The sequence below is a fragment of the Cyprinodon tularosa genome, unplaced genomic scaffold (assembly GCF_016077235.1).
Source record: "Cyprinodon tularosa strain WSP-4 unplaced genomic scaffold, ASM1607723v1 ctg408, whole genome shotgun sequence".
NCBI classification, from domain to species: Eukaryota; Metazoa; Chordata; class Actinopteri; order Cyprinodontiformes; family Cyprinodontidae; genus Cyprinodon; species Cyprinodon tularosa.
The window spans coordinates 431,702-455,635 of NW_024039128.1; the positions used below are offsets into that span (position 1 = coordinate 431,702).

The 23,934-nt window shown below is 40.3% G+C and overlaps 1 protein-coding gene across 3 annotated transcripts in view; it reads right to left on the reverse strand.

The window, feature by feature from the left end:
* The window catches only part of ankrd44 (ankyrin repeat domain 44), a 61,902-nt gene extending 40,215 nt beyond the window's left edge, over positions 1-21,687 (reverse strand). For all 3 annotated transcript variants that reach the window (XM_038298466.1, XM_038298469.1, XM_038298467.1), the window contains exons 1-2: positions 21,219-21,687; positions 3,600-3,683 (exon numbers count right to left, since the gene is read on the reverse strand). In XM_038298466.1, coding sequence (XP_038154394.1) covers positions 3,600-3,683; positions 21,219-21,245 — 111 coding nt within the window. In that variant the 5' untranslated portion in view covers positions 21,246-21,687. The remainder of the gene's footprint in view (positions 1-3,599; positions 3,684-21,218) is intronic.
* Positions 21,688-23,934: the final 2,247 nt, after the last annotated feature.

The window sequence follows — 23,934 nt, forward strand, 5'->3', positions numbered from 1 at the left end:
ATAAATTATAAACATCTTTCACTTTTCTGTCTAACAGAGCTGAATGGAAATAAAGCATAAACATCCTAAACTGTGACGCGGATTAAAGGAGAACCTCACAGAGGAAACCCTTTGGAAGACAAACTCTAACCGGACCATAAGCCACGCAGGCCGACCCGCTGGTTCTGGTACCGGGCCGTTCCGCAGGAGGGAACTCTGTGCGTCTGAAGTTCTGATGCAGCGCGGGGAACGCTGGAACTGCGCTTCTTTAGAAGGAAGGAGAGTTTCTGTAAACACTAAAACGCTCTGTTTACATTCATGGCTCCTACTGAAACCTGCTGTGTACTCCAGAACCAAACATGTCGGTTCTTATGGGCCGCTTTGGACGCCTTCTAAAACCGAAGCGGTTTACGCGGACAATGACTCGTACGTCTTGAGTCTGAGCGGCCGCCGTGCAGAAGAGGAGGAGGATGAGGGACGGCAGCCGAGCCTCTCTGGATGCTCTGAGAGCAGAAAGAACATCCAGTGGAAAAGACGACCCACATCCGCTGCAGCTCTGCTGCATCTGGTCTATGTGGAGGCGTCTGTAAACAAAAACACACTCTGAACCCCTGACCTCTGACCTTCCTCCCCTCTCGGGCCACTCAGGAAGTGGAGGCGGAGCTTAGAGGAGAGCTGGCTCTGAACCTCAGGATACTTTCCTTTTCAGACATTATGAAGAAACACGGAAATACTCTGCATTCATTATCTGTGCCAGATTGAATAAGTCTGGTCTGCCTGTCAGCCCAGGAGGAAGAGGAGGGGGAAGAGGAGGAGGAAGAGGAGGCCAACGTTCGTATTAAGCCAGAAAACAAACCGCATGATGATGAGGAAAAGGTCGGCAAACATACGAGGAATCTAAAATAAATCGGCCCCCAAAGACGTCTGTTGGTTCAGATCCTGATAAACCCTTTAAAATGTTTTTTTCTTTTATTCTGACCTGTAACCACGATAAAAACCCAACATGCACCTTCTCAGCGCTAACTTAGCGTTCCTCCATCTTCCTCTGTCTTTTTGAATCCTGCAGCTCCTGGAGTTCAGGATAAATGAGACTCTGAGGACGTCCACAGCCAGTCCGGGCTTTGACTAGGCCTTCCCAAACGTTCCTCCCCCCGATTTCTTCATCTCCAACTTTCTGGCAGAAACCTCAGGAAATATTATGCCTTTATTCTTGTTATATAAGAACTTCATTCTGATAATGATGTGACTTTATTCTCATAATATTACGAGTTTATTCTTGTACATTAACGACTATTCTCGTAATATTTGGAGTTTATTTTTATGGATGCACGATATAATGGGCCCCCTATCGGTATCGGCCTTTAAACTGAATATCGGACATCGGCCACCCCACCGATATTTAACCCGATATTTGATCAGCTTCTGAGTTTCTAAAGTCTAAAAAAAAAAAAAAAATACTACTTCTTCTTCTTCCTCAAAAACTTCTTTTTTACAGACTTAAAAACTTCTAAAGACGAGGGAAAAAATATCGATACATTAAAATATCCCAGTATCTTCATATGCTGATATATTGCCATTTAAAAACACCATATCAATCTCTTTTACTAAAGAAATATTGCTATATGTCATCGTTATGCTACGAAATCCCCCGAAAATTCACCAAATGTTGCCATATTTTTATATGTTGATATATTGACGCGGTATTGATCTATTTTACTAACAAAATCTCACAAGAATTTGCAAAATATCACGAGAGTTTGTAACAGAACGATGAAATTTCACGAGATTTTGAAAGTAAAATAGATCAATACCGCGTTTTTAAAAATCTATTTGATATCAGCATATGAAAATATATTTGAGTATATTATTTTTCAAAGTGTCAGAGATGGATAACAAAACTGCTATTTTCAATGACTACTTATTTTTGTCCAGCTTTAACATCGGTATCGATATCGGTTATCGGCTACATGAGTTTTAAAATATCGGCATATCAGATATCGGCCAAAATCCCGATATCGTGCATCCCTAATTATTTTCATAAATTTACGACTTTATTCTCGCAATATAATGACTTTATTTTTGTAAATTTACTATTTTATTCTAGTAATATAAGGACTTAATTTTGATAATGTGACTTTATTTTCATATATTTACGATTTAATTCACATAAGTTACTACTTTATTCTCTTAATATAATGAATTAATTCTGATCATGTTTCGACTTTATCCTCATAATATCATGACTTAATTTTCATCATGTTGTGACTTTATTCTCGTATTAAAAACAAATCCGTAAAAAAAAAAAAAAAGGTTGAAAAAACAAAATAAAATAAAAAAAGGAGAAAACTGTATTTATACTCTAAACTGTTTCATGAGAAGTTACATTTCTGGATTGTGTTTTTTTTCCAGATTTCCATTTATAAAAACATGTTCTTTGCAAAAAAAAATGGAACAAAATTCACTCCATAAAAAGTGTGAAACCAGCATGATGCTGCCACCGCCATGTTTCACCACAGCAGCATGCAGCTGCTGTGGTGATGCACCCGACCCATTTAATGTTATCATTATCAGCCGATGTTAGCTTTAAAGCTAAATATCAGACGTCGTCTTAACTCACGACATCAAAGGTTCTGGTTCTGTGAGGATTGCAAAAATTTTAATCTAAATAAGTGTTTTTTTTTTTTTCATTGAGAAGGTAAGTGAGACTCTTCGTCTCACTTTGAGTCTACATTTGAAATAGGAAAAAAAACTATTGCATGGTGCATATTATCAAATTATCTTATTTTAAGAGTAAAAAATCTCCTTCTGTTGGCAAATCATCTTATTTTCATGCTCAAATTAAAGGTAAAAACTCTTATTTTAAGACAGTTTCACTCATTTTTATAAATTTTTTGAAGTGTGATGAATAAAACCACCAGAACTGCAAAAATGTTCTGAAAATGGGTAAAAAGTTCTTACATCTCCTGAGAGACAGGGGGAGGAGCTCAGTCATCCGGGGAGGACTCAGAGTAGAGCCGCTGCTCCTCCACATAGAGAGGAGCCAGTTGAGGGGGCTCAGGCATCTGGTTAGGATGCCTCCTGGACGTCTCCCTGGTGAGGTGATCCAGGCACGTCCCACTGGGAGGAGGCCCAGGGGGAGACCCAGGACACGCTGGAGGGACTGGGTTTCTGGGCTGGACCTGAATTCCCCTGCAGGTACCAAGTGGCTGAGGAGAGGGAGGTCTGAGCCTCCCTACTGAAGCTTCGACCCCCCAACGTTTTCAGATCGGTTTCACATCGCAGGTGTGAAACCGATCTGATCGACTTCTGTCGAGGTCAGAAAGTCCTCCTCTGAACTTTACTTTTTTTTCCCCCAAAACAGTTATTTGAGATTTTGTTTTTTGTTTTTTAGTATTGATCAATGTTTTTTTTTGTATGATAGGATTGAAATATTGAAAGTGAGAGTTACAAAAAGAAAGACTTCTCAAAGATCGGTAATCGGTGCACCTCTAACAGATTATTCATTTAGAGCAGAGCTTTCACATCCATATATAAATGCTTTCTACTATTTCTGTTCATTTCTCTGTTTCTGTTTTGTTTTCAGCTGAATGATACAGGCTGTGTTTGTGATTTTTCCTCACCAACGCATTGATGTCCTCGGATTTGTAAATGAGCATTCGGATCTCTTCAGGGTCTCTGCTGAAGATCGCCTGGATGAGAGGAGGCTGGAGGGGGAGGAAACAGAGAGAAACGGTCACATGGCGTGAAGCACAAACATCTCACTTAAACACTTTGTCAACGACGTGATGAGGGAGCGTGGGAATCCTTCCTCCACGTTGGGACCGGATTCCTGTCCTCCCAGCGCCGCTCTAAAAGCTTCTCCCAAACAGATGCGGAAAACAGCCTAGATACGGATCAGAAAAATAAAACGCTTGTGCAGAGGAAGAGTGTTTGAGAAGAGTCACGTCTACAGGGCCCTTATTTTCCCTCTCTTCATCACAGACAGGAGGTAAATGCAGGCCCCCGGCGGTCCGCCCAGGAGCCCCCGCTGCCGGCTGAGGAACACCAGAAACAAGATGACAGCAGCGCGGTAAACAGCCCCGGTTTAAAAATGTTACCACGAAAAAAGCTTCATTGAACTGAAATCAGATGCATTGTTCTCTATGAGCGCCACCATGAGGTCAGACGTGTTGAGGTTTCCGGGAAACTGAGCTCCAAAGTTACTGCTTAAAGCATCAGGCTGCGGTCAAGCAACCGACACGGCAAAGCGTGCGGCTACATCAGTGGCTCCAACATGACTTTAATTTAACGCTGGTTTCACACTTTTTATGGAGTGAACTCTGTTCCATTATTTTTGCAAAGAACATGTTTTATAAATGGAAATCTGGAAAAAAAAATACAATCCAGAAATTTAACTTCTTATGAAACTGTTTGGAGTGTAAATACTGTTTTCTCCTTTTTTTTTATTTTATTTTGTTTTTTCAAACTTTTTTTAGTTTTTTTTTTTACAGATTTGTTTGTAATACGAGAATAAAGTCATAACATTATGAGAATAATGTTGTAATAAAGTCATAAATTCACGAGAATTAAGTCACAACATTATAAGAATTAAGTCATTATATTATGAAGATAAAGTCGAAACATGATCAGAATTAATTCATTATATTACGAGAATAAAGTAGTAACTTATGTGAATTAAGTCGTAAATAAAGGAGAATAAAGTCACATTATCAAAATTAAGCTCATATATTACTTGAATGAAATTGTAAATTTACGAAAATAAAATTACATTACGAGAATAAAGTCGTAAATTTACGAAAATAAACTATTACGAGAATAGTCTTTAATGTACAAGAATAAACTCGTAATATTACGACAATAAAGTCGCACCATTATCAGAATGAAGTCCTTATATAACAAGAATTAAGTCATAATATTATGAGGATAAAGTCAAAACATGATCAGAATTAATTCATTATATTACGAGAATAAAGTAGTAAGTTATGTGAATTAAGTCGTAAATATACGAGAATAAAGTCACATTATCAAAATTAAGTCCTTGAATAAAATTGTACATTTACGAAAATAAAGTCATTATAGTACGAGAATAAAGTCGTAAATTTACGAAAATAAACAAATATTACGAGAATAGTCGTTAATGTACAAGAATAAACTCGTAATATTATGAGAATAAAGTCGCATCATTATCAGAATGAAGTTCTTATATAACCAGAATAAAGTCATAATATTGTGAGAATTAAGGCTTACGTTTACAAGAATAAAATCGCAATGTTAGGAGAATAAGGTCGCAACATTTCAAGAATAAAGTTGTAATGTTACAAGAACAAAGTGGCAACATTATTAGATTAAAGTCAATATTATGAGAATAACATTGTGGAAATAAAGTTGCAACATTACAAGAATAACGTCGTAATATTACTAGAATAAAATTGTAACGACAATAAAGTCGTGCATTTATGAGAATAAAGTCGTAGTATTACATTGTTTTTTTCTGACTCTCTCCTGATGTTGTGACTTTATTCTCATAATATTGTGACTTTTAGGAATGCACGATATCGGGATTTTGGCCGATATCCGATATGCCGATATTTTAAAACTCACGTAGCCGATAACCGATATCGATACTGATGTTAAAGCTGGACAAAAATAAGTAGTCATTGAAAATAGCAGTTTTGTTATCCATTTCTGACACTTTGATAAATAATACACTCAAATATATTTTCATATGCTGATATCAAATAGATTTTTAAAAACGCGGTATCGATCTATTTTACTTTCAAAATCTGGTGAAATTTCATCGTTCTGTTACAAACTCTCGTGATATTTTGCAAATTCTTGTGAGATTTTGTTAGTAAAACAGATCAATACCGCATCAATATATCAATATATAAAAATATGGCAACATTTCGTGAATTTTCGGGGGATTTCGTAGCATAACGATGACATATAGCAATATTTCATTAGTAAAAGAGATTGATATGGTGTTTTTAAATGGCAATAAATCAGCATATGAAGATATTGGGATATTTTAATGGATCAATATTTTTTCCCTCGTCTTTAGAAGTTTTTAAGTCTGTAAAAAAGAAGTTTTTGAGGAAGAAGAAGTAGTAGTATTTTTATTTTTTTTTTAGACTTTAGAAACTCAGAAGCTGATCAAATATCGGGTTAAATATCGGTGGGGTGGCCGATGTCCGATATTCAGTTTTAAGGCCGATACCGATAGGGGGCCGATTATATCGTGCATCCCTAGTGACTTTATAATGTTACAACATTATTCCCATAATGTTATGACTTTATTCTCTTATTTTTTTTAAATCCCTAGCCTGGCCCACATACTCTGTCGTATGAATGTAATTTTTAAATTCCGATTTTTATGATTTGATTTCTTTTAAAACTGAATTTCATAGATCCCATTCTCTTCACTTCCAGCCCAAAGAAAAATATTGTTGGAAACGTCCCGCAGACCAACAGAAATGCATCTTGGCTCCTTAGTGCAGACTAAAGCCCGCCCCCAGAAGTGAACAGAGTGTGATCTAAAGAACGCAACATGAAAACAATGAAATTCATAGAACTCACTCTAAAAAAAAAAAAAATGAAATTAAACAAAAACAAAATCTGAAAAATTAGCAACTCTCAAGTGAGGTGTTCAAAGTTTTATTTCTAGATTGCATTTTTTTCAAATTTCCATCATCAAAACAAGTCCTTTGTACCAATAATGGAACTAAATTCACTCCATACTTTGCAGAAGTTGTACACTTTCAGAGTGGACATATTGGGTCTGATTCCAATTCTCAATTCTAGATAGATTTCGACTGTTTTTAGACTTAAAAAGGATTCAAACAGTCTCAGCATAAACTCTTAGTGTATATAACCTTATTTTATAAGGACTAAACGGTTTTTGGTGTTTTTTGTAGAGGCATATAACGGGACTATGCACCTTTAATTTGTCCCAAACAGCATCTTCTGCCCCACAGTTTGCTCAGCATGCAGCAGACGACTATAATGTTGCAACTAGATGCAACTCTGCTGTACCATAAAGTGATTCTCTGTTAAAACTAGGATCCTACAGATTCAAAACTCCAATGCTGGATAAATAACCATGGTCCATTCAGAGGGTCCAAATATTTAATAAGCATTTACAAAATCTCCTCCCAGTATTTTATTTTGACGATCAGGTGAATCCTGTGAGAACCTCCTACTGATCAGTTCTGCACGGCTATCACGTCTGTAGGTGTTTTTAAACATGTAAACCTTTTGGAGTCTCTAACGGTTAAAACCACAGGGCCTCTTATTGACAGTTAAGCAGCATTTTATTTTATTTAAATACAAAAAGAAAAAGACAAATACAAATACTTCAACCTTTGGGTTAAATTTTCTGAGTAAAACAAGCAGAGCGTTGCTCAGGCTAACTCTGCTGTGTTTCTGCCACCACCTGCCTACTTCCTGTTGCTTACTGTCTCCTTCTCAGAAACAGCAGAGAGGAACCTGCCGCAGAGCAGCGTTTCACTTCTGCTTCAGAAAGGCAGCAGCACTTCCTCATCGGACCCCAAACGTCCCTCTGAAAGTGACTGAGCTGTGGTGAGATCATCACACTGCTGCTCCGCATACCTGAGCCTGAACCAGAGGAGCAGCGCCTCCGTCTTTAACCTTCAACCCTGATAAGGATCTTTTTAATCAACATTATATTTATTTATTTATTTATTCGTTTTATTTGAATTAGGGCATTGAATAGTGATCAATGTGTCAGCAATGCATCAACATAAATACATTTTTTTTCTCAACTTTTGGTAACACTTTATTTACACAATTCAAACTATTATAAACAATTATGGACGTAAAACGCGTGTCAGCTAAAAATCATTAAATGAGGAACTTGTTCAATCGTAGTTGTCCTTAATCTGACACGGTACATAAAATGTTAAAACCCACAGCTGGATATAATCCTCCATGTTCTGTGTGTCTCTGTGGAAGTGAAACTCCAGCTTTATTCTGGCTTTAACCTCCACAGAGCGTCATGGTGAGCTCCGTCCTGCAGTCTGTCTCTGCAGGACAACGAACCACCATCTTTGCTTCACTGGTTACAACAGTTAAAAGTCGGACCTTTGGCTTGTTTCTTCCCCAAACTCCTCCTATAGAAGTACAGCGTTTGTAAAAACTGTCCTTTTTGGGACATTATGGGAATAATGTCGCAATATTATAAGGTCTTAATATTATGAGAATAAAGTTGTAACATTGGGAAAATAAAATCGTAACATTATGAGAATAAAGTCGTAAATTTAAGAGAATAAAGTCGTAAATTTATGAAAATAAACTTTTTATATTACAAGAATAAAGTCATAATATCATGAGAATAAAGTCGTAACATTGCGAAAATAAAGTCGTAAATTTAAGAGAATAAAGTTGTAAATTATGACAATAAAGCCGTAATATTACAAGAATAAATTTGTAAATTTATGAAAATAAACTTTTTATATTACAAGAATAAAGTCATAATATCATGAGAATAAAGTCGTAACATTGCAAAAATAAAGTCGTAAATTTAAGAGAATAAAATTGTAAATTATGACAATAAAGCCGTAATATTACAAGAATAAAATTGTAAATTTATGAAAATAAATTTTTTATATTACAAGAATAAAGTCATAATATCATTAGAATAAAGTCGTAACATTGCTAAAATAAAGTCGTAAATTTAAGAGAATAAAGTTGTAACATTGGGAAAATAAAATCGTAACATTATGAGAATAAAGTCGTAAATTTAAGAGAATAAAGTCGTAAATTTCTGAAAATAAACTCTTTATATTACAAGAATAAAGTCATAATATCATGAGAATAAAGTCGTAACATTGCGAAAATAAAGTCGTAAATTTAAGAGAATAAGGTTGTAAATTATGACAATAAAGCCGAAATATTACAAGAATAAATTTGTAAATTTCTCAAAATAAACTCTTTATATTACAAGAATAAAGTCATAATATCATGAGAATAAAGTCGTAACATTGCGAAAATAAAGTCGTAAATTTAAGAGAATAAAGTTGTAAATTATGACAATAAAGCCGTAATATTACAAGAATAAATTTGTAAATTTATGAAAATAAACTTTTTATATTACAAGAATAAAGTCATAATATCATGAGAATAAAGTCGTAACATTGCAAAAATAAAGTCGTAAATTTAAGAGAATAAAATTGTAAATTATGACAATAAAGCCGTAATATTACAAGAATAAAATTGTAAATTTATGAAAATAAATTTTTTATATTACAAGAATAAAGTCATAATATCATTAGAATAAAGTCGTAACATTGCTAAAATAAAGTCGTAAATTTAAGAGAATAAAGTTGTAACATTGGGAAAATAAAATCGTAACATTATGAGAATAAAGTCGTAAATTTAAGAGAATAAAGTCGTAAATTTCTGAAAATAAACTCTTTATATTACAAGAATAAAGTCATAATATCATGAGAATAAAGTCGTAACATTGCGAAAATAAAGTCGTAAATTTAAGAGAATAAGGTTGTAAATTATGACAATAAAGCCGAAATATTACAAGAATAAATTTGTAAATTTCTCAAAATAAACTCTTTATATTACAAGAATAAAGTCATAATATCACGAGAATAAAGTCGTAACATTGCGAAAATAAAGTCGTAAATTTAAGAGAATAAAGTTGTAAATTATGACAATAAAGCCGAAATATTACAAGAATAAATTTGTAAATTTATGAAAATAAACTTTTTATATTACAAGAATAAAGTCATAATATCATGAGAATAAAGTCGTAACATTGCGAAAATAAAGTTGTAAATTTAAGAGAATAGTTGTAAATTATGACAATAAAGCCGTAATATTACAGGAATAAATAGCTAAATTTATGAAAATAAACTTTTTATATTACACGAATAAAGTCATAATATCATGAGAATAAAGTCGTAACATTGCGAAAATCAAGTCGTAAATTTAAGAGAATAAAGTTGTAAATTATGACAATAAAGCCGTAATATTACAAGAATAAATTAGTAAATTTATGAAAATAAACTTTTTTTATTACACGAATAAAGTCATAATATCATGAGAATAAAGTCGTAACATTGCGAAAATCAAGTCGTAAATTTAAGAGAATAAAGTTGTAAATTATGACAATAAAGCCGTAATATTACAAGAATAAAATTGTAAATTTATGAAAATAAACTTTTTATATTACACGAATAAAGTCATAATATCATGAAAATAAAGTCGTAACATTGCGAAAATAAAGTTGTAAATTTAAGAGAATAAAGTTGTAAATTATGACAATAAAGCCGTAATATTACAAGAATAAAATTGTAAATTTATGAAAATAAACTTTTTATATTACAAGAATAAAGTCATAATATCATGAGAATAAAGTCGTAACATTGCGAAAATAAAGTCGTATTACATTAAGTTTTATGACTTCTAATGTTGCGACATTATTCTTGTACCATTACCACTTTATGTTACAACACTATTCTTATAATGTTATGACTTTATTCCCGCATTTAAAAATAAATAAAAACACTGATTAAAAGGCTAAAAATGGTCTTTGGTCTTGTTCATTCCATAAAAACGTGGAACACGTTTTCAGGCAGACTGCAGAAAGGACACTCGTGTAAAACGCCCCGATTCGTAAGCGATAAAAACCGTTAGTGGTGATGGCGCCGTGTAAAATCGTCCACTGGGAGCTTTTCTCTGAAGTGTTTCTGTCCAGATGCAGACCAGCCGGTTCTGAAGATGATTTTTGGTTTATTGCTTCTGTGCAGCTGTGATAAAGGGCTTTCTGGTCCACATTCCATAAAACTAATCTCTGTGGGTCCAGGCTGGAGAGCAGAGGTCCCAGTTCCTCGGGGAAGCGGGAATCCAGGACCAGGTCAAGAAAGGAGGCCATCATGGTGGCTCCTTTCCTGGCCAACAGGTCCAGGAAGTGTCGCACCAGCTTGGCAGACCGTACCCTCATCGCACCAACATAAATACCAGAGTTAGCACCAGCGCTAAACTTCATCCTTGCAAACATTTCTACACACATTTCTACAGCAAAGCAGACGCAAAACAAGTGAAAAGGCTAATTAAATAAAAGGAACATGATGATAAAGCAGCTAAAGGAATACAATTCTGTGCAATAAAACATAACTATTATGTAATAAACAAGCTTAGTAAGTCTCCTTTAGTCTTGAGCAGCAGCGTGTGATCAGTTTATTTCAGCCTTCCTGCAGTGCGAGTGAATGTCTGCAGAATCAGGCTGTAGGCCTTTATCCTCAGAGGTTAAGTTAGGTCGCTCAGCTCAGCTATTCCAGGTACGAACAGAGGAATGTCTTCCAGGAGGAGAGGCGTCTGTCAGGCCTCTCCACTTTAAAGCAGGTTTTTCCTTTCTCTCCTGCTCTTTACATTCCTGTGTCCGTCCACCCTCCCTCGGAGCATGACGCTGCCACCACCATGCTTCCCCCCAGGGCAGATCTTTTGTTTTAAGCCCTTTGCTTTTCAAAACCACATACTGATGTAAAAACTAATAAAAACAATGAAAATTAGAATGTAGGCGACATCCAGTCCACCTTTTATAACCCAGACAGAGGATTATCTCCTCCGGTATGCCATGAAGGAGCTGTACCTCATGCTAAACTACGTCTATCATGAAACATGTTTGGTTGATGAAGGTGTAAAAACCCTAAAAATGGTGTTAGCAGCCTTGCTAACTATGCTAATGTATAAAAAAGGAAGCAGATATAAAAACCTGTCATCTAATAGTAACATCCTGCTTTACAGCGACTGCTCGGTCACACGGTGAGACATCAGCAGTAACGGAAGAAAACCATCCATGATCTAAAAGCTAATAAAAAAAAATAATAATAATACTTCAGCTTAGATTCATTTCTTTTTAAAACCCAGAAATAAAAAAAAAACTGCTTCTTTAATCAGAGCAAAAGAGGCAGAACAAAATGAAAGCAGGAACTCAAAGTCGGCACCATCACTTCCTCCATGTGCGCCGTGCAGAAAATCTAACTATTCTCCTTCACATCCAGGAACTTCCTGTTCGATTTCCACCTGCTGCTTCAACACGCCTCACTTTGAGCCTCTTCATCAGGTGTCCAGTAAGAACTGGAACCAAACGTTGAGGGAAACCAAAGCTTGGCTTTAAAAGAAGCAATCAACATTGGCATCCTGCAGCAGCTTTGGGGTTCTTCCCTCCCGCTGCATTCAGGCTTTATATGGTGTTTAAATGGCGCGACTGGGGACAACTGCAGCTGCCACGCATTCAGGGTGTGAGAGCTGGAGAAAGCCTGTAAGCTAATGCTGCAACCATGCAGATATGTAAAAGCAAACCAGAGCAGAGATGGGGAAGTCTGGAGGAGGACAGCAGGGGCCTGACAGGAAGTAACATTCAGACTCGGCTGGTTTTTTGCTCCATCTTCCCTGCAGGCCATTCCAAACACAGGAAGTCATTGTTGCAGTGAAATGTTCTCCCTCTCAGGCCTGCCTCACACACCAACACTCACATTTTCTGGGAGGATGACCGATGTGGGCCAGACACCATCAGAAACTAACACAACCAGAAACTCTTCTTTAACACGCCTCGCACATCTGATTAGAAACAGGACAAACTGGAAGCGCGCCTCACAGAGATTTCATGCTGAGGTTCACTAAGAATACTAGTTTGAAACCCTGAAAACATTCTGCTGAAATTGCCCGTTTAATTCCTTTATCGATTCACCAATTGATTGGATATTTTGAAAACAATATGAAGAAATCACAGCCAAGTGGCGCAGTGGGGAGAACTGCTGCTTTACAGCAAGAAGGTTCTGGGTTAAATTCCCGGCTCGGGGTCTTTCTGCATGTTCACCCTGAGCATGCGTGGGTTCTCTCTGGGTACTCCGGCTTCCCACAATCCAAAAACAACTCTAAATTCTCCTGTGCCGTAAATTTTTTTTAGATATGTCTGTTCTTAGCCTCACAGCATCATTCATGGCATGAAGGGGAGGACTGCGTTTTGAAAAGATCCATCTGGCGTGAAGATATATTAACCTGACAGGGAACGGCCTTGATGAACTCAAGCTGTTTTTCCTGTGTGAGAAAGTTCTTTATGTAGGGGGTGGGTTGGTTCCCCCTGGGGGAGTTTGGGGATTTTGTAAGGTATAAATGTTTGTAGTGAGGCTGCCTCAGTCAGAGCCCTATCTCTCTGTCTGAGGACGTTAAATAAATCAGAACCTTTTTTGTTGCAAGAAAAGCCTCTGTCTCAGTTTCCTAACTCCACACTCCTTAGGTGTGAGTGTGCACCTGAATGGTTGTTTGTCCTGTTTGTCTCTGTATTGTCCTGCGATGGACTGGAGACCTGTCCAGGGTGGACCCACCTCTCACCCGTACACAGCTGGAGATAATCACCAGCACCCCTCGCGACCCCAGCAGGGATAAGCGTGACTGAAAAGGAATGGATGGATGAAGAAATCCCAAATGGATTTCCCTGCCTATTCTGATTCAAAAATTATATTTTTATTTCCTCTGGTAATAAGCATGCAAATAAGATCCCTCTTGCTCTAAATCCTGTCGTTACTATTATTGGACTGCAGCCTAGCCTCAACAGCTTAACCAGGTGTTATTCTAGCAGCAGTACCACACACCGCCACTAGGAGGTAAGGAACCGAGCTAGCGTGGTGTGTAAATGGTGGTGAGGAACAGAGCTAGCATGGTATGTAAATGGTCGTAAGGAACTGAGCTAGCGTGGTGTGTAAATGGTCGTAAGGAACCGAGCTAGCGTAGTGCGTAAATGGTCGTAAGGAACCGAGCTAACGTAGTGCGTAAATGGTCGTAAGGAACCGAGCTAGCGTGGTGCGTAAATGGTCGTAAGGAACCGAGCTAGCGTGGTGTGTAAATGGCTCCTAAGGAACCGAGCTAGCGTGGTGCGTAAATGGTCGTAAGGAACCGAGCTAGCGTGGTGCGTAAATGGTCGTAAGGAACCGAGCTAGCGTAGTGCGTAAATGGTCGTAAGGAACCGAGCTAGCGTAGTGCGTAAATGGTCGTAAGGAACCAAGCTAGCGTAGTGCGTAAATGGTCGTAAGGAACCGGGCTAGCATGGTTTGTAAATGGTCATAAGGAGCCAAGCTAGCGTGGTGCATAAATGGTCGTAAGGGACCGAGCTAGCGTGGTGCGTAAATGGTCGTGAGGAACCGAGCTAGCGTGGTGTGTTAATGGTCGTAAGGAACCGAGCTAGCGTGGTGAGTAAATGGTCGTGAGGAACCGAGCTAGCGTGGTGAGTAAATGGTCGTAAGGAACCGATCTAGCGTTGTGCGTATATGGTCGTGAGGAACAGAGCTAGCGTGGTGAGTAAATGGTCGTGAGGAACCGAGCTAGCGTGGTGTGTTAATGGTCGTAAGGAACCGAGCTAGCGTGGTGTGTTAATGGTCGTAAGGAACCGAGCTAGCGTGGTGAGTAAATGGTCTTGAGGAACCGAGCTAGCGTGGTGAGTAAATGGTCGTAAGGAACCGATCTAGCGTGGTGCGTATATGGTCGTGAGGAACAGAGCTAGCGTGGTGAGTAAATGGTCGTGAGGAACCGAGCTAGCGTGGTGAGTAAATGGTCGTGAGGAACCGAGCTAGCGTGGTGCGTATATGGTCGTGAGGAACAGAGCTAGCGTGGTGAGTAAATGGTCGTGAGGAACCGAGCTAGCGTGGTGAGTAAATGGTCGTGAGGAACCGAGCTAGCGTGGTGAGTAAATGGTTGTAAGGAACCGATCTAGCGTGGTTTGTAAATGGTCGTAAGGAACCAAGCTAGCGTGGTGCGTAAATGGTCGTAAGGAACCGGGCTAGCGTGGTGTGTAAATGGTCGTAAGGAACCGATCTAGCATGGTGTGTAAATGGTCGTAAGGAACCGATCTAGCATGGTGTGTAAATGGTCGTAAGGTACCGAGCTAGCGTGGTGTGTAAAATGGTCATAAGGAACCGATCTAGCGTGTGTGTAAATGGTCGTAAGGAACCGAGCTAGCATGGTGTGTAAATGGTCGTAAGGAACCGATCTAGCGTGGTGTGTAAATGGTCGTTAGGTACCGAGCTAGCGTGGTGTGTAAATGGTCGTTAGGTACCGAGCTAGCGTGGTGTGTAAAATGGTCGTAAGGAACCGATCTAGCGTGTGTGTAAATGGTCGTAAGCCAGTAAACCAGGGAAAGATTATTGGCTAATAGCTAATATCAGTTTGATTAGAAAAAGCTTTTTTTAAACATGTGCACCCGGTGTGCTGTAAGCAGCCCCAGATTCATGTCTACTATGAGTGTCTGCAGAGGGAAAAAAAAAAAAACAGAATAAACCCATATAAAGTTTATCTGGCTCAATCCATGAGAATACAGCAAGCCTGCAGGTTTTAGGTTGAAAGAGAACCCGCAGCACAGGGGCTGAGCGCTGAGTGGAGGCATCCACTTATCAGTCATCATCAGCTTGTTGTCTAAAAATAACAGGAAGTCTTACAGCTCTGGGTTAAGAACACGCAGACCAACTAAAAAAAACCTAACAGCTCTTCCTTCCTTGACGACACATCAGATATGACTTTCAAATCAGGGTTTCTACTGATGTCAACTTAAAAACAGCTGCAAACACAAACAGACCATAAACGCAGACGGCTTGGGGGACCGGAGGGATGGCGTTGTGTGTTCAGCCCACATGAAGACCTCAGAGGCAAACAGAGGCGATGCTGACTTCAACTGATAATGTGGCCTCACAGGTTTTTGATCTGATGGGATGGGAGCGTCTCTAACAGCATCGGATCTACCAATCTAGATGTGCCTTCCTGTCCTCTTCAGTCACAAGTGGTTTTAAAAGGGAATCCCAAAAAGTTCAAAAACAATCCATAGATACCAATGGACGTACAATTAGTCTCTACAATGGCAAGAATGTGGATGGAAAAATGTGGTAAATTCTTTATCACAGCTGCTCAGAAATGCCACTATGATGGGAATCCTCCTGCATGTTGGAGAAAACGCAGAAATCAAAACCATGTCTTCTGGCACTGCCGATTATGAAAGACTACTGCAAAGAGATAAATAGGGCCTTACAGGATATTTTAGGAAGAACATTCATCTGGAGATCAAGCTCATTTATTTCAGTATAATTCTTCAAGAAGCTTCAAAAAGAAATAAATATTTGATGACTATTTTATGAAAGTCGTCGGGAAATGATATTTAAATGTCAAATTAAACATGTATATAAATGTTCTCTTTATTAGACCAAATTTTTTCGCCAGTTAGTTCTACGTCAGCCTGAACACCTAATTTCGGCCAATCATATATCAACTGTCATCTGTCAATCAAATGTTTTCGGTCATAGCATCTTGATTCATGTGTCGCAGCTAATATACGCAACGGTTGAAATCAGAATCCTTTCCTTTCCCATTGAGTTGCGTCCCAGTGTTCACGGGGATGGACGTCTGTGTCTTCGGCAGGCGTAGAGCTAACAGAACTGGCAGCGTTGCGAGGCAAGGGCTCAAACATGTACGGCTGGAAGCCTTCTACACCAAACCAAGCTTCTGCCGCCCTGGCGTCCTCTTCCACAACATCTTCGTCCCCGCTTTCCTCCTCTAAATAAAAAATGGATGACGGAGGAGACTCATCCACGACCTCCGACACTAAACTCTCCTCCTCTTGCATGTTTCCGCTGTCCATAGCGTGACAGCGTCGTTTCTAAGTCACCAATTTAGTGCTACTTGGTCCCAATGGAATTTCCCATTGGGAACCTGCTAGCACTAAGTTGCTAACTGGTTAGCAAGATGCTTCCGACAAACCGGCCACAACCAAACTTGCTTGTGAACATTCCACTACAACAATCCCGCCCCCTTGATAATCGACCAATCACATTCACTTTATTCACTTGTGTAAAGTCGTGCACCACTCGGGAGAATTCGGAAACGCGACGGTTGGAACAGCCGCTTCCCTACGACTTTAAGGAGCAAGTAAAACATTACAATTCTGTCAGTGGAGGCAGATTTGGGTAAACACTGTAAAACTTAAATTATCTGATCTAATTTTTAGAAATCTAACTCGATAAAATTTTCTTTAACAATCCAATCTCCCATGTCAGCCATACTTCATAATTATCTTATGCTACATTTTTCATCGTTTCTGGGGTGTTTTTTTGTTTCATCTTTCACACTCTTTACCTCTTGCTTTATAATCTTTCTCGGGGAAGTGAGGTTGTATTTTGGTTTAGACTGATATAGTAATAATAATGGCCTATTTGTCCACCTTAATTCAAATGTTGTGATTAATCTTGTGATGTAGAGGCCTAAGTTTATGTAAATGATACTTTCTTGAGAATCAATAAACATAAAATGTAAAAAAAACAATCCACTGGACTTTGTTGGATTGTTTTTTTTTTTTACTTTTTAGAATAAATATGACCTGGATGACTTAGAGTGTTCACCAGCTAATTTAAAATGGGAAAATCTTCTTTTTCTTAAAGCCGGATCCTGAACTCTGACCTTCAGCGATGCAGGGAGAGCCTGCAGAGCTTTAGATGCTGTTCTGACCTTCTGGATGAGCGCTGCTGGAAAGCTTCACCACGTTTCCACACCAGGATGACGGTTCCACAGTCATACAGCTTTCCAACCCTTTCCAGGAAGGCTGGGTCTGAGACCTCCAACAACTCAGGTCAAAACTGTCGGAATTTAAACCTGATTGATGATCTAAAACATTTATGTTGGACAAAAAAAAACTGACTGAATCTGGACCGTCATGCAGAGCATCAGACCCACAGGAATCATATTCTGATGATGGGAGGAATCCTCTGAGCTGAAAGCATGTCTCCTTGGGAGCAGACTGCTATCAGAGGAGAATCTCTGGGCTGCATTTCAGGAGTTCCTCACATGGTTGAGCTAACAGGTTAGCACAGCTGATTAGCTCTGAACCGACATTTTGATCATTTTAATGACTAACATTGGAGGGCAACATATTTATTCATTTTAAGTATAATAAAATCACTAAACTGTACTTAACACGACTCCGCCACATCGTGTGGACATCAGGGACAGTTCCCTTGGATTGGCAGACTGGGGGGGGGGGTCCCCCAATTTAAAAAGGGGGACCAGAGGAGTTGTTCCAAATACAGAGGAATCACTCTGCTAAGCATTCTGGGTAAAGTCTATTCCATGATCCTGGAAAGGAGGGATCATTGCATAGTAGAATCTCTGGTTCAGGAGGAGCAGTGTGGTTTTCGTCCTGGCTGTGGAACACTGGATCAGCTCTACACCCTCAGCAGGATCCTGGAGGGTGCATGGGAGTTTGCCCAACCAGTCTACATGTGTCCCACGGCAGGGCCCTGCAGGAGGTACTAGGGACTAGAACCACTTTTGGGAAACATCCCAACCTGGCAACAATCCCCGTAACACGGGAAACATTAGCCTTTAGATGCAAAACCCCATCATGCACCGCAACATATTTTTGCAAAATATTCGAACATAAATTCACCAAATATAAGAGGAACATCGTAGTTCGGTTTAAAGAAAGCATTTTAGTTTTATTATAATTTAGTTTTCTGCAAGGATTTTACAGTTTTAAGAAATAGAAAATGACACCATATGCTAACCGACACAAGGACGAGTATGAAGGAAGGGCTAAATATACTGCATGCATCATTGAGCTCCTTAAGTGACTTACAGGTAGGAGCTTCGGCCGGAGAGTAAAGAGCAGATTAGACTTCTTCAACCGCACACATCAAATGTCGCATGGGTCTGTTCGCGAACCAGTTTTGCTGCTATGCTTCTGCACCGTCGGTCTGGAATTTCTAGGGACGCAGAGCAGTTTCCCGCCAAACTGCGGGGGGGGGGGGGGGGGGGGGGGGGGGGGGGGGGCATTCGAGAACTGGCAAGAACTTCGGCGGATGGACACGAGAACTTCAACGGCTTCGGCAGGAGTTTCTATTTTCCAAAACAACAATGGCGTGTCTGCAAGATAACAAGGTCACAGAGATAGATCTAGAGTTGCTAGATATCAAAGAGGAACAGGTTCTGTTAATGGAGTGAACCTCCTCAATTAACCTTTCAACATAGGTGTCCATTGTAGTTGTTCCTCAGTTTTTAAAAATGGCGCGCCCCGGGCCCGAATCGAGAAGGACGACCACACAGATAGCCGGAAAGGTGTACCAAGGACCAATCACAGCTGATTTTTGTCTGAGGGCTGCGCGAGTTTGCAACGGTCCGACGCGTAGTCAGGATTTTTTTGATGTACGCGATGATGGTTGCAGAACCTCTGCAACCGCGGGGGGGTGTGGTGGGGGGCGTGGTGGTGCACAGAGACAGATTTGATGCAGAGGCTATGCGTCAGAAGCATAAATTGGCCTGAAGTTTTGGGGCCGGTAAGATTTTAGGAGGGCCGGCTCTTGCACTCTAAATGAGGACCGGCCCACCGGGTAAATGGCCGCTATCACAGATTACCAGTCTGAGCCTTCTAGGCAGTATGGAGTACCGGCCCTTTAATAAGGGCTGTTAGGTCTCTGTTTGACCGGTGTCAGAACCTGGTCTTTATTGCTGGCAGTAAAGGCCTGGTTATCCTCCTGCAGCAGTGTGTCACAGTGAGCTAGTCGCAGATATTTCTGATTTATGCTCAATATTGAACGCTACAACGCCAGAGGGACAATCAGGAACTAGCTTTTGGGTCTAGATACGGTCGAGGCGATGAGGAAGTGGGGGATAGTTTGTGCAACAACGGACAACGGTGAGATGTTCCAGGCACGTCCCACCGGGAGGAGGCCCAGGGGAGACCCAGGACACGCTGGAGGGACTATGTTCCTCAGCTGGCCTGGGAACGCCTTGGGATTCCCCCGGACCAGGTAGCAGTGGAGAGGGAGGGAGGGAGCAAGGGAGGCAGGGAAGTGGTTGAGTCTCTATAAACCTGCAGTTTTCACCCATAAAGTCTCAGTAAATAATCCAAAGCAAAACAAAACAAAACTGTTTGGTTTTTATCATGTTTTTAAATTATTCTGTTAATAGTTAAATATAAAAGAACAGCTGAAACTAAACACACCCCCGTTAGTGAGAAACTAAACACACCCGTCAGTGAGAAACTAAAAACCCCCCATGTCAGCCACGCTTAAGCAGCACTTTGATCGTCTTCAGGAAGACCTTAATAGTGTCCAAAATCATTTTGGTAAAATCTGTCCCACATCCTCCAAAAGCTGCTTCAGCTCATTATGGTATAAAAATATTAGTTTGAAGCCTGACTTTGACTAGACCAGTGGAGATTTGATGCCTTGTGTTCGTTTGTCGTCCTGTTTGTGACTCTTAGCTGAAGATCACCCCCGCCCACCCCCACCTGAAGACGGAAGGAATTGTTTGATTAATCATCTCTGTCAATCAAACAAGAGAAAGAGCCGTTTCCTCCGTGCACGGCTTTAATTAGCCTTTCTGCTCTGCATTCAGTAAATAAAGACATTGTGTTTTAAAGTGAATTTAGCTTAAGGCTAACTCGTTAGCTGCACCTGGAAGTTATCACTTTATATTGTGTTAGAATTCAATTTAGTTGATTTCTATTCACAACACGTCATCTCAACACACCTTACTGTTCATCAGATCATCCAGTCTATTGCATCATACAGGCCATCGACTCATTGACTCTTCAGCAATCCCTCACACTAAGCATGCTTGTAGCGACAGTGGAGAGAAAAACTCCCTTTGAACAGGAAGAAACCTCCAGCAGAACCAGGCTCAGTGTGCGCGGCCATCTGCTGAGACCCACTGGGGTTCAAGGAGACAGAAGCAGACATAGAAAAAGAAGCATAGATACAAAAGGCGTGCTATGCGCGGTTCTTGCTCAGTTTAATGATTTTATCTAGTTTTACCAAATTAATGTGTTAATAATTCATTTATTAACAGAAAAGTCTCCATTTAAAGTGATGAAGCGTCTCCAGCTTTTGATTCAGATCACTGACTGTTTAATTATTGCAGAAAATCCTCTGAAACATTAATTTGCTCTAAATCTTTGCAGAAACTCTCCACCAGATAAAGTTGGATGTTTGCAGAGGCGCGTGACTTCCGGTACCTGCTCTGATGCGGAAGGAAACAGGCAGGAAGTCTCTGAGGACATGTCTGTCCCCATAAAAGGGGACATTTCTCATCCCTCTGAGGGTTGGTTTTCTAGAAGGTGAGGCTGAGCGCGTGCCGCGGGCAGAGCCGCTGGTTTAAAGATGGAGGCTGAAAGCAGGCGCTGGTTGATGAGCATCAGTGATGCTGAGCTAACAGCGGCTAGCGGCTCCTACCTGCTCGGCCAGTTTGAGGACAGCCATGTCTGGGTCCGCTCCGTCTGCGCATCCACTCAGCCCCGCAGCACCACGCACGGAGCGATGCTGCTGCGCCTCGGTCCTTCCTGCGGGACTACGGGAGCCGGAGAGGCCAAGCTTTTAGTCGGTGATCGTCTAACGGCTGACAGTGAGGATGCAGGCCGGCGGGAGCTCCACGGCCATCAGCCCCGCTCCGCGGAGGAGATCTGCGGCTCGGCAGAGGCAGAGGAAACGGGCTGACCCTCCGGTGTAAATAATCCGCATCTATGGCTGCCGCTTCCGGCGCTCCGGCTAAAAGTCCCCCCCCGCCGCTAAGCCTTCCTCCTCCCCGGTGTGCAGAACCAGAAGCTCCGGGAGAGGAAGCCAGGCTGCAGTCAGCTGAAGCAGATCGACAGGAAGTCCTGCTGCTGCTCCGCTCCGCGCTCAGATGCGGAGAGGAGGCGAAGCTGGAGAAGAAGCATCATCCGAGCTGCAGCATCTGCTCGACGGCACCACCCAGCGGACGAACTGGGAACTGCAACCTCCAACCACAAATCACCAATAAAATTCATCTTTTCTTTTTAAACTATAAAACCAAACATTTAAGCACACAAAGCGATTCTGATATCATAAAGTGTTTTATTTTCTGGTTGATTGATTTCTAAACCTTGAGGACAACAGATCAGAGTCACAGGTGTAGCCAGAACATTTTAATCAGGCAATAACCAATGAACTCTGAGGGAAAGCAGGTAGATGCAAGAACTTTAGGAAAATGAACAACCACAATATCCATTGTTTCTAAATAGACAAACTATACTTTCCTACAACCTTTTCTAACAAATAGACACACATATTTAAACATCCATGCTGTTTTAAATTAAAGGTGTAGTGGACAAAAATCTTTCAGGCTTGAGTTCTGGGGAGAACATCTTATTCACTGCCATTACTTACCGACTTTCATCAATAATTGTTCTGCATAAAAGTAATATTTACATCTACTAATATCCACATTAAATGGAGTATTATTATTATTAAAGTAGTTATTTAACTCTGATTTCCCTGATTGATGACTTGCAGACATAATTTACTCTTTACCCCAGAAGATAAAATCTACTTCTGAAAAGAGCAGGAATTATGTATTTATCATCTTTAATGTTAGTATATTGGTCTGCATAATTAACCACAGTATTGATAGATTAGATAGTATTTATCAAATTAGCAAGGAAATCCAAAAGACACGCAACAGAAGACAGCGATGGGAAAATTAAACGCAAAAACATCACAATCCCTTATGTTGCTGGAGTGTCTGAAAAGCTCAAGAGGATTTTCTCCAAACACAAGATCCCAGTACATTTCAAGCCAAACCAAACCTTTAAACAGAGGCTAGTGCATCCTAAAGATAAAACCCCCAGACCGAATATGAGCGGAGTGGTATATGCTGTTCAGTGCAGCGAGGAATGCTCTGATCTTTATATTGGCGAAACCAAACAACCTCTCCACAGACGCATGGCCCAACACAGAAGAGCGGCCGCCTCTGGACAAGACTCCGCAGTACACCTACACCTGCTGGACAAAGGACATTCGTTGGAGGACCAGAATGTCCACATTCTGGATAAAGAAGACAGGTGGTCTGAGAGGGGTGTGAAGGAAGCCATCTATGTTAACACTAGAAGTCCCAGAGATTTTCAGTTTTCCTGCAAGCCCCCCTCCCCTCTGCAAGTTTGTGTATTCACTCTGCCTTGCTAACTGTCCCTATTGTAATGCAAATAACCTGTGATATGACCAGCCCTTCTACATTAAGACTGGATAAAGGCTGAAACAAACTGGCATCAAGACCATGTTCCAAGCACTTTTCAGTACCTGGCCCTGCAACATCATACCTTTTTGCAGGAATATATTTATATGTCATAAATCTAAATCTTTTATTCAGGCAAACCTATTGAACAACCAGATATCATAGTGGTCCTAGTTCCTGAGCTGAGAACAAGTCATAACCATGCTTTTCCAACAAGGCAAGGCAGAGCCTATTTCTATTGTCCATTCACCAACAGACTCATTTATATTGCAAAGCTCACTATATGAAAGAAAGAATAATTGTATTTTGTCTTGTCTTGCCTTTTTATGTCATTCAAAATTTAATCTTAGAGAATGACAAACAGTATGCCTTTAGTATTGGAGTAACATTTATGTCACAAAAGGAACAGCCCTAGTCTCTTCATCTCACAATGCTGTCTCATGTGTTCTTCCTTTATTGCCTTTTCTTGCATACAAATGTTACGAAGTTCATTTGCAAGTAGCAGAATTAACTTTGGTGGACTCTCTTTGGTCCCTGTGCACGGCTTGTACAACACATGCTCGTCTGTTGCAGCCAAGCTTGTACGCCAAGCCAAGCTTGAAATCTCAATAACTCTGAGTCGATCTGCTGGGCCTATTTATTCTGGGAGCTAGACTTCCCACCCACAACCTTTACATTTCCCCCTGCCGCCAGATTGGAATTTGAGCTGGAAACGGGTTTCCAGCACAAAACCGGCTTTCCGCTGGAAATCGTGAGCGGATGATGTTTGCTTGTTTGCCCTCTAGTAAATAGGGCAGATGGTCATTGTTGTATAAATATTCTTGTCAGCTGATTGAGATGTTTTCATTGTACAGATCAGTTGGGGGGACTGGAGCCCAATTCCCACCCCAAACAGCTCAATTTTGAAAAACAACAGACAGA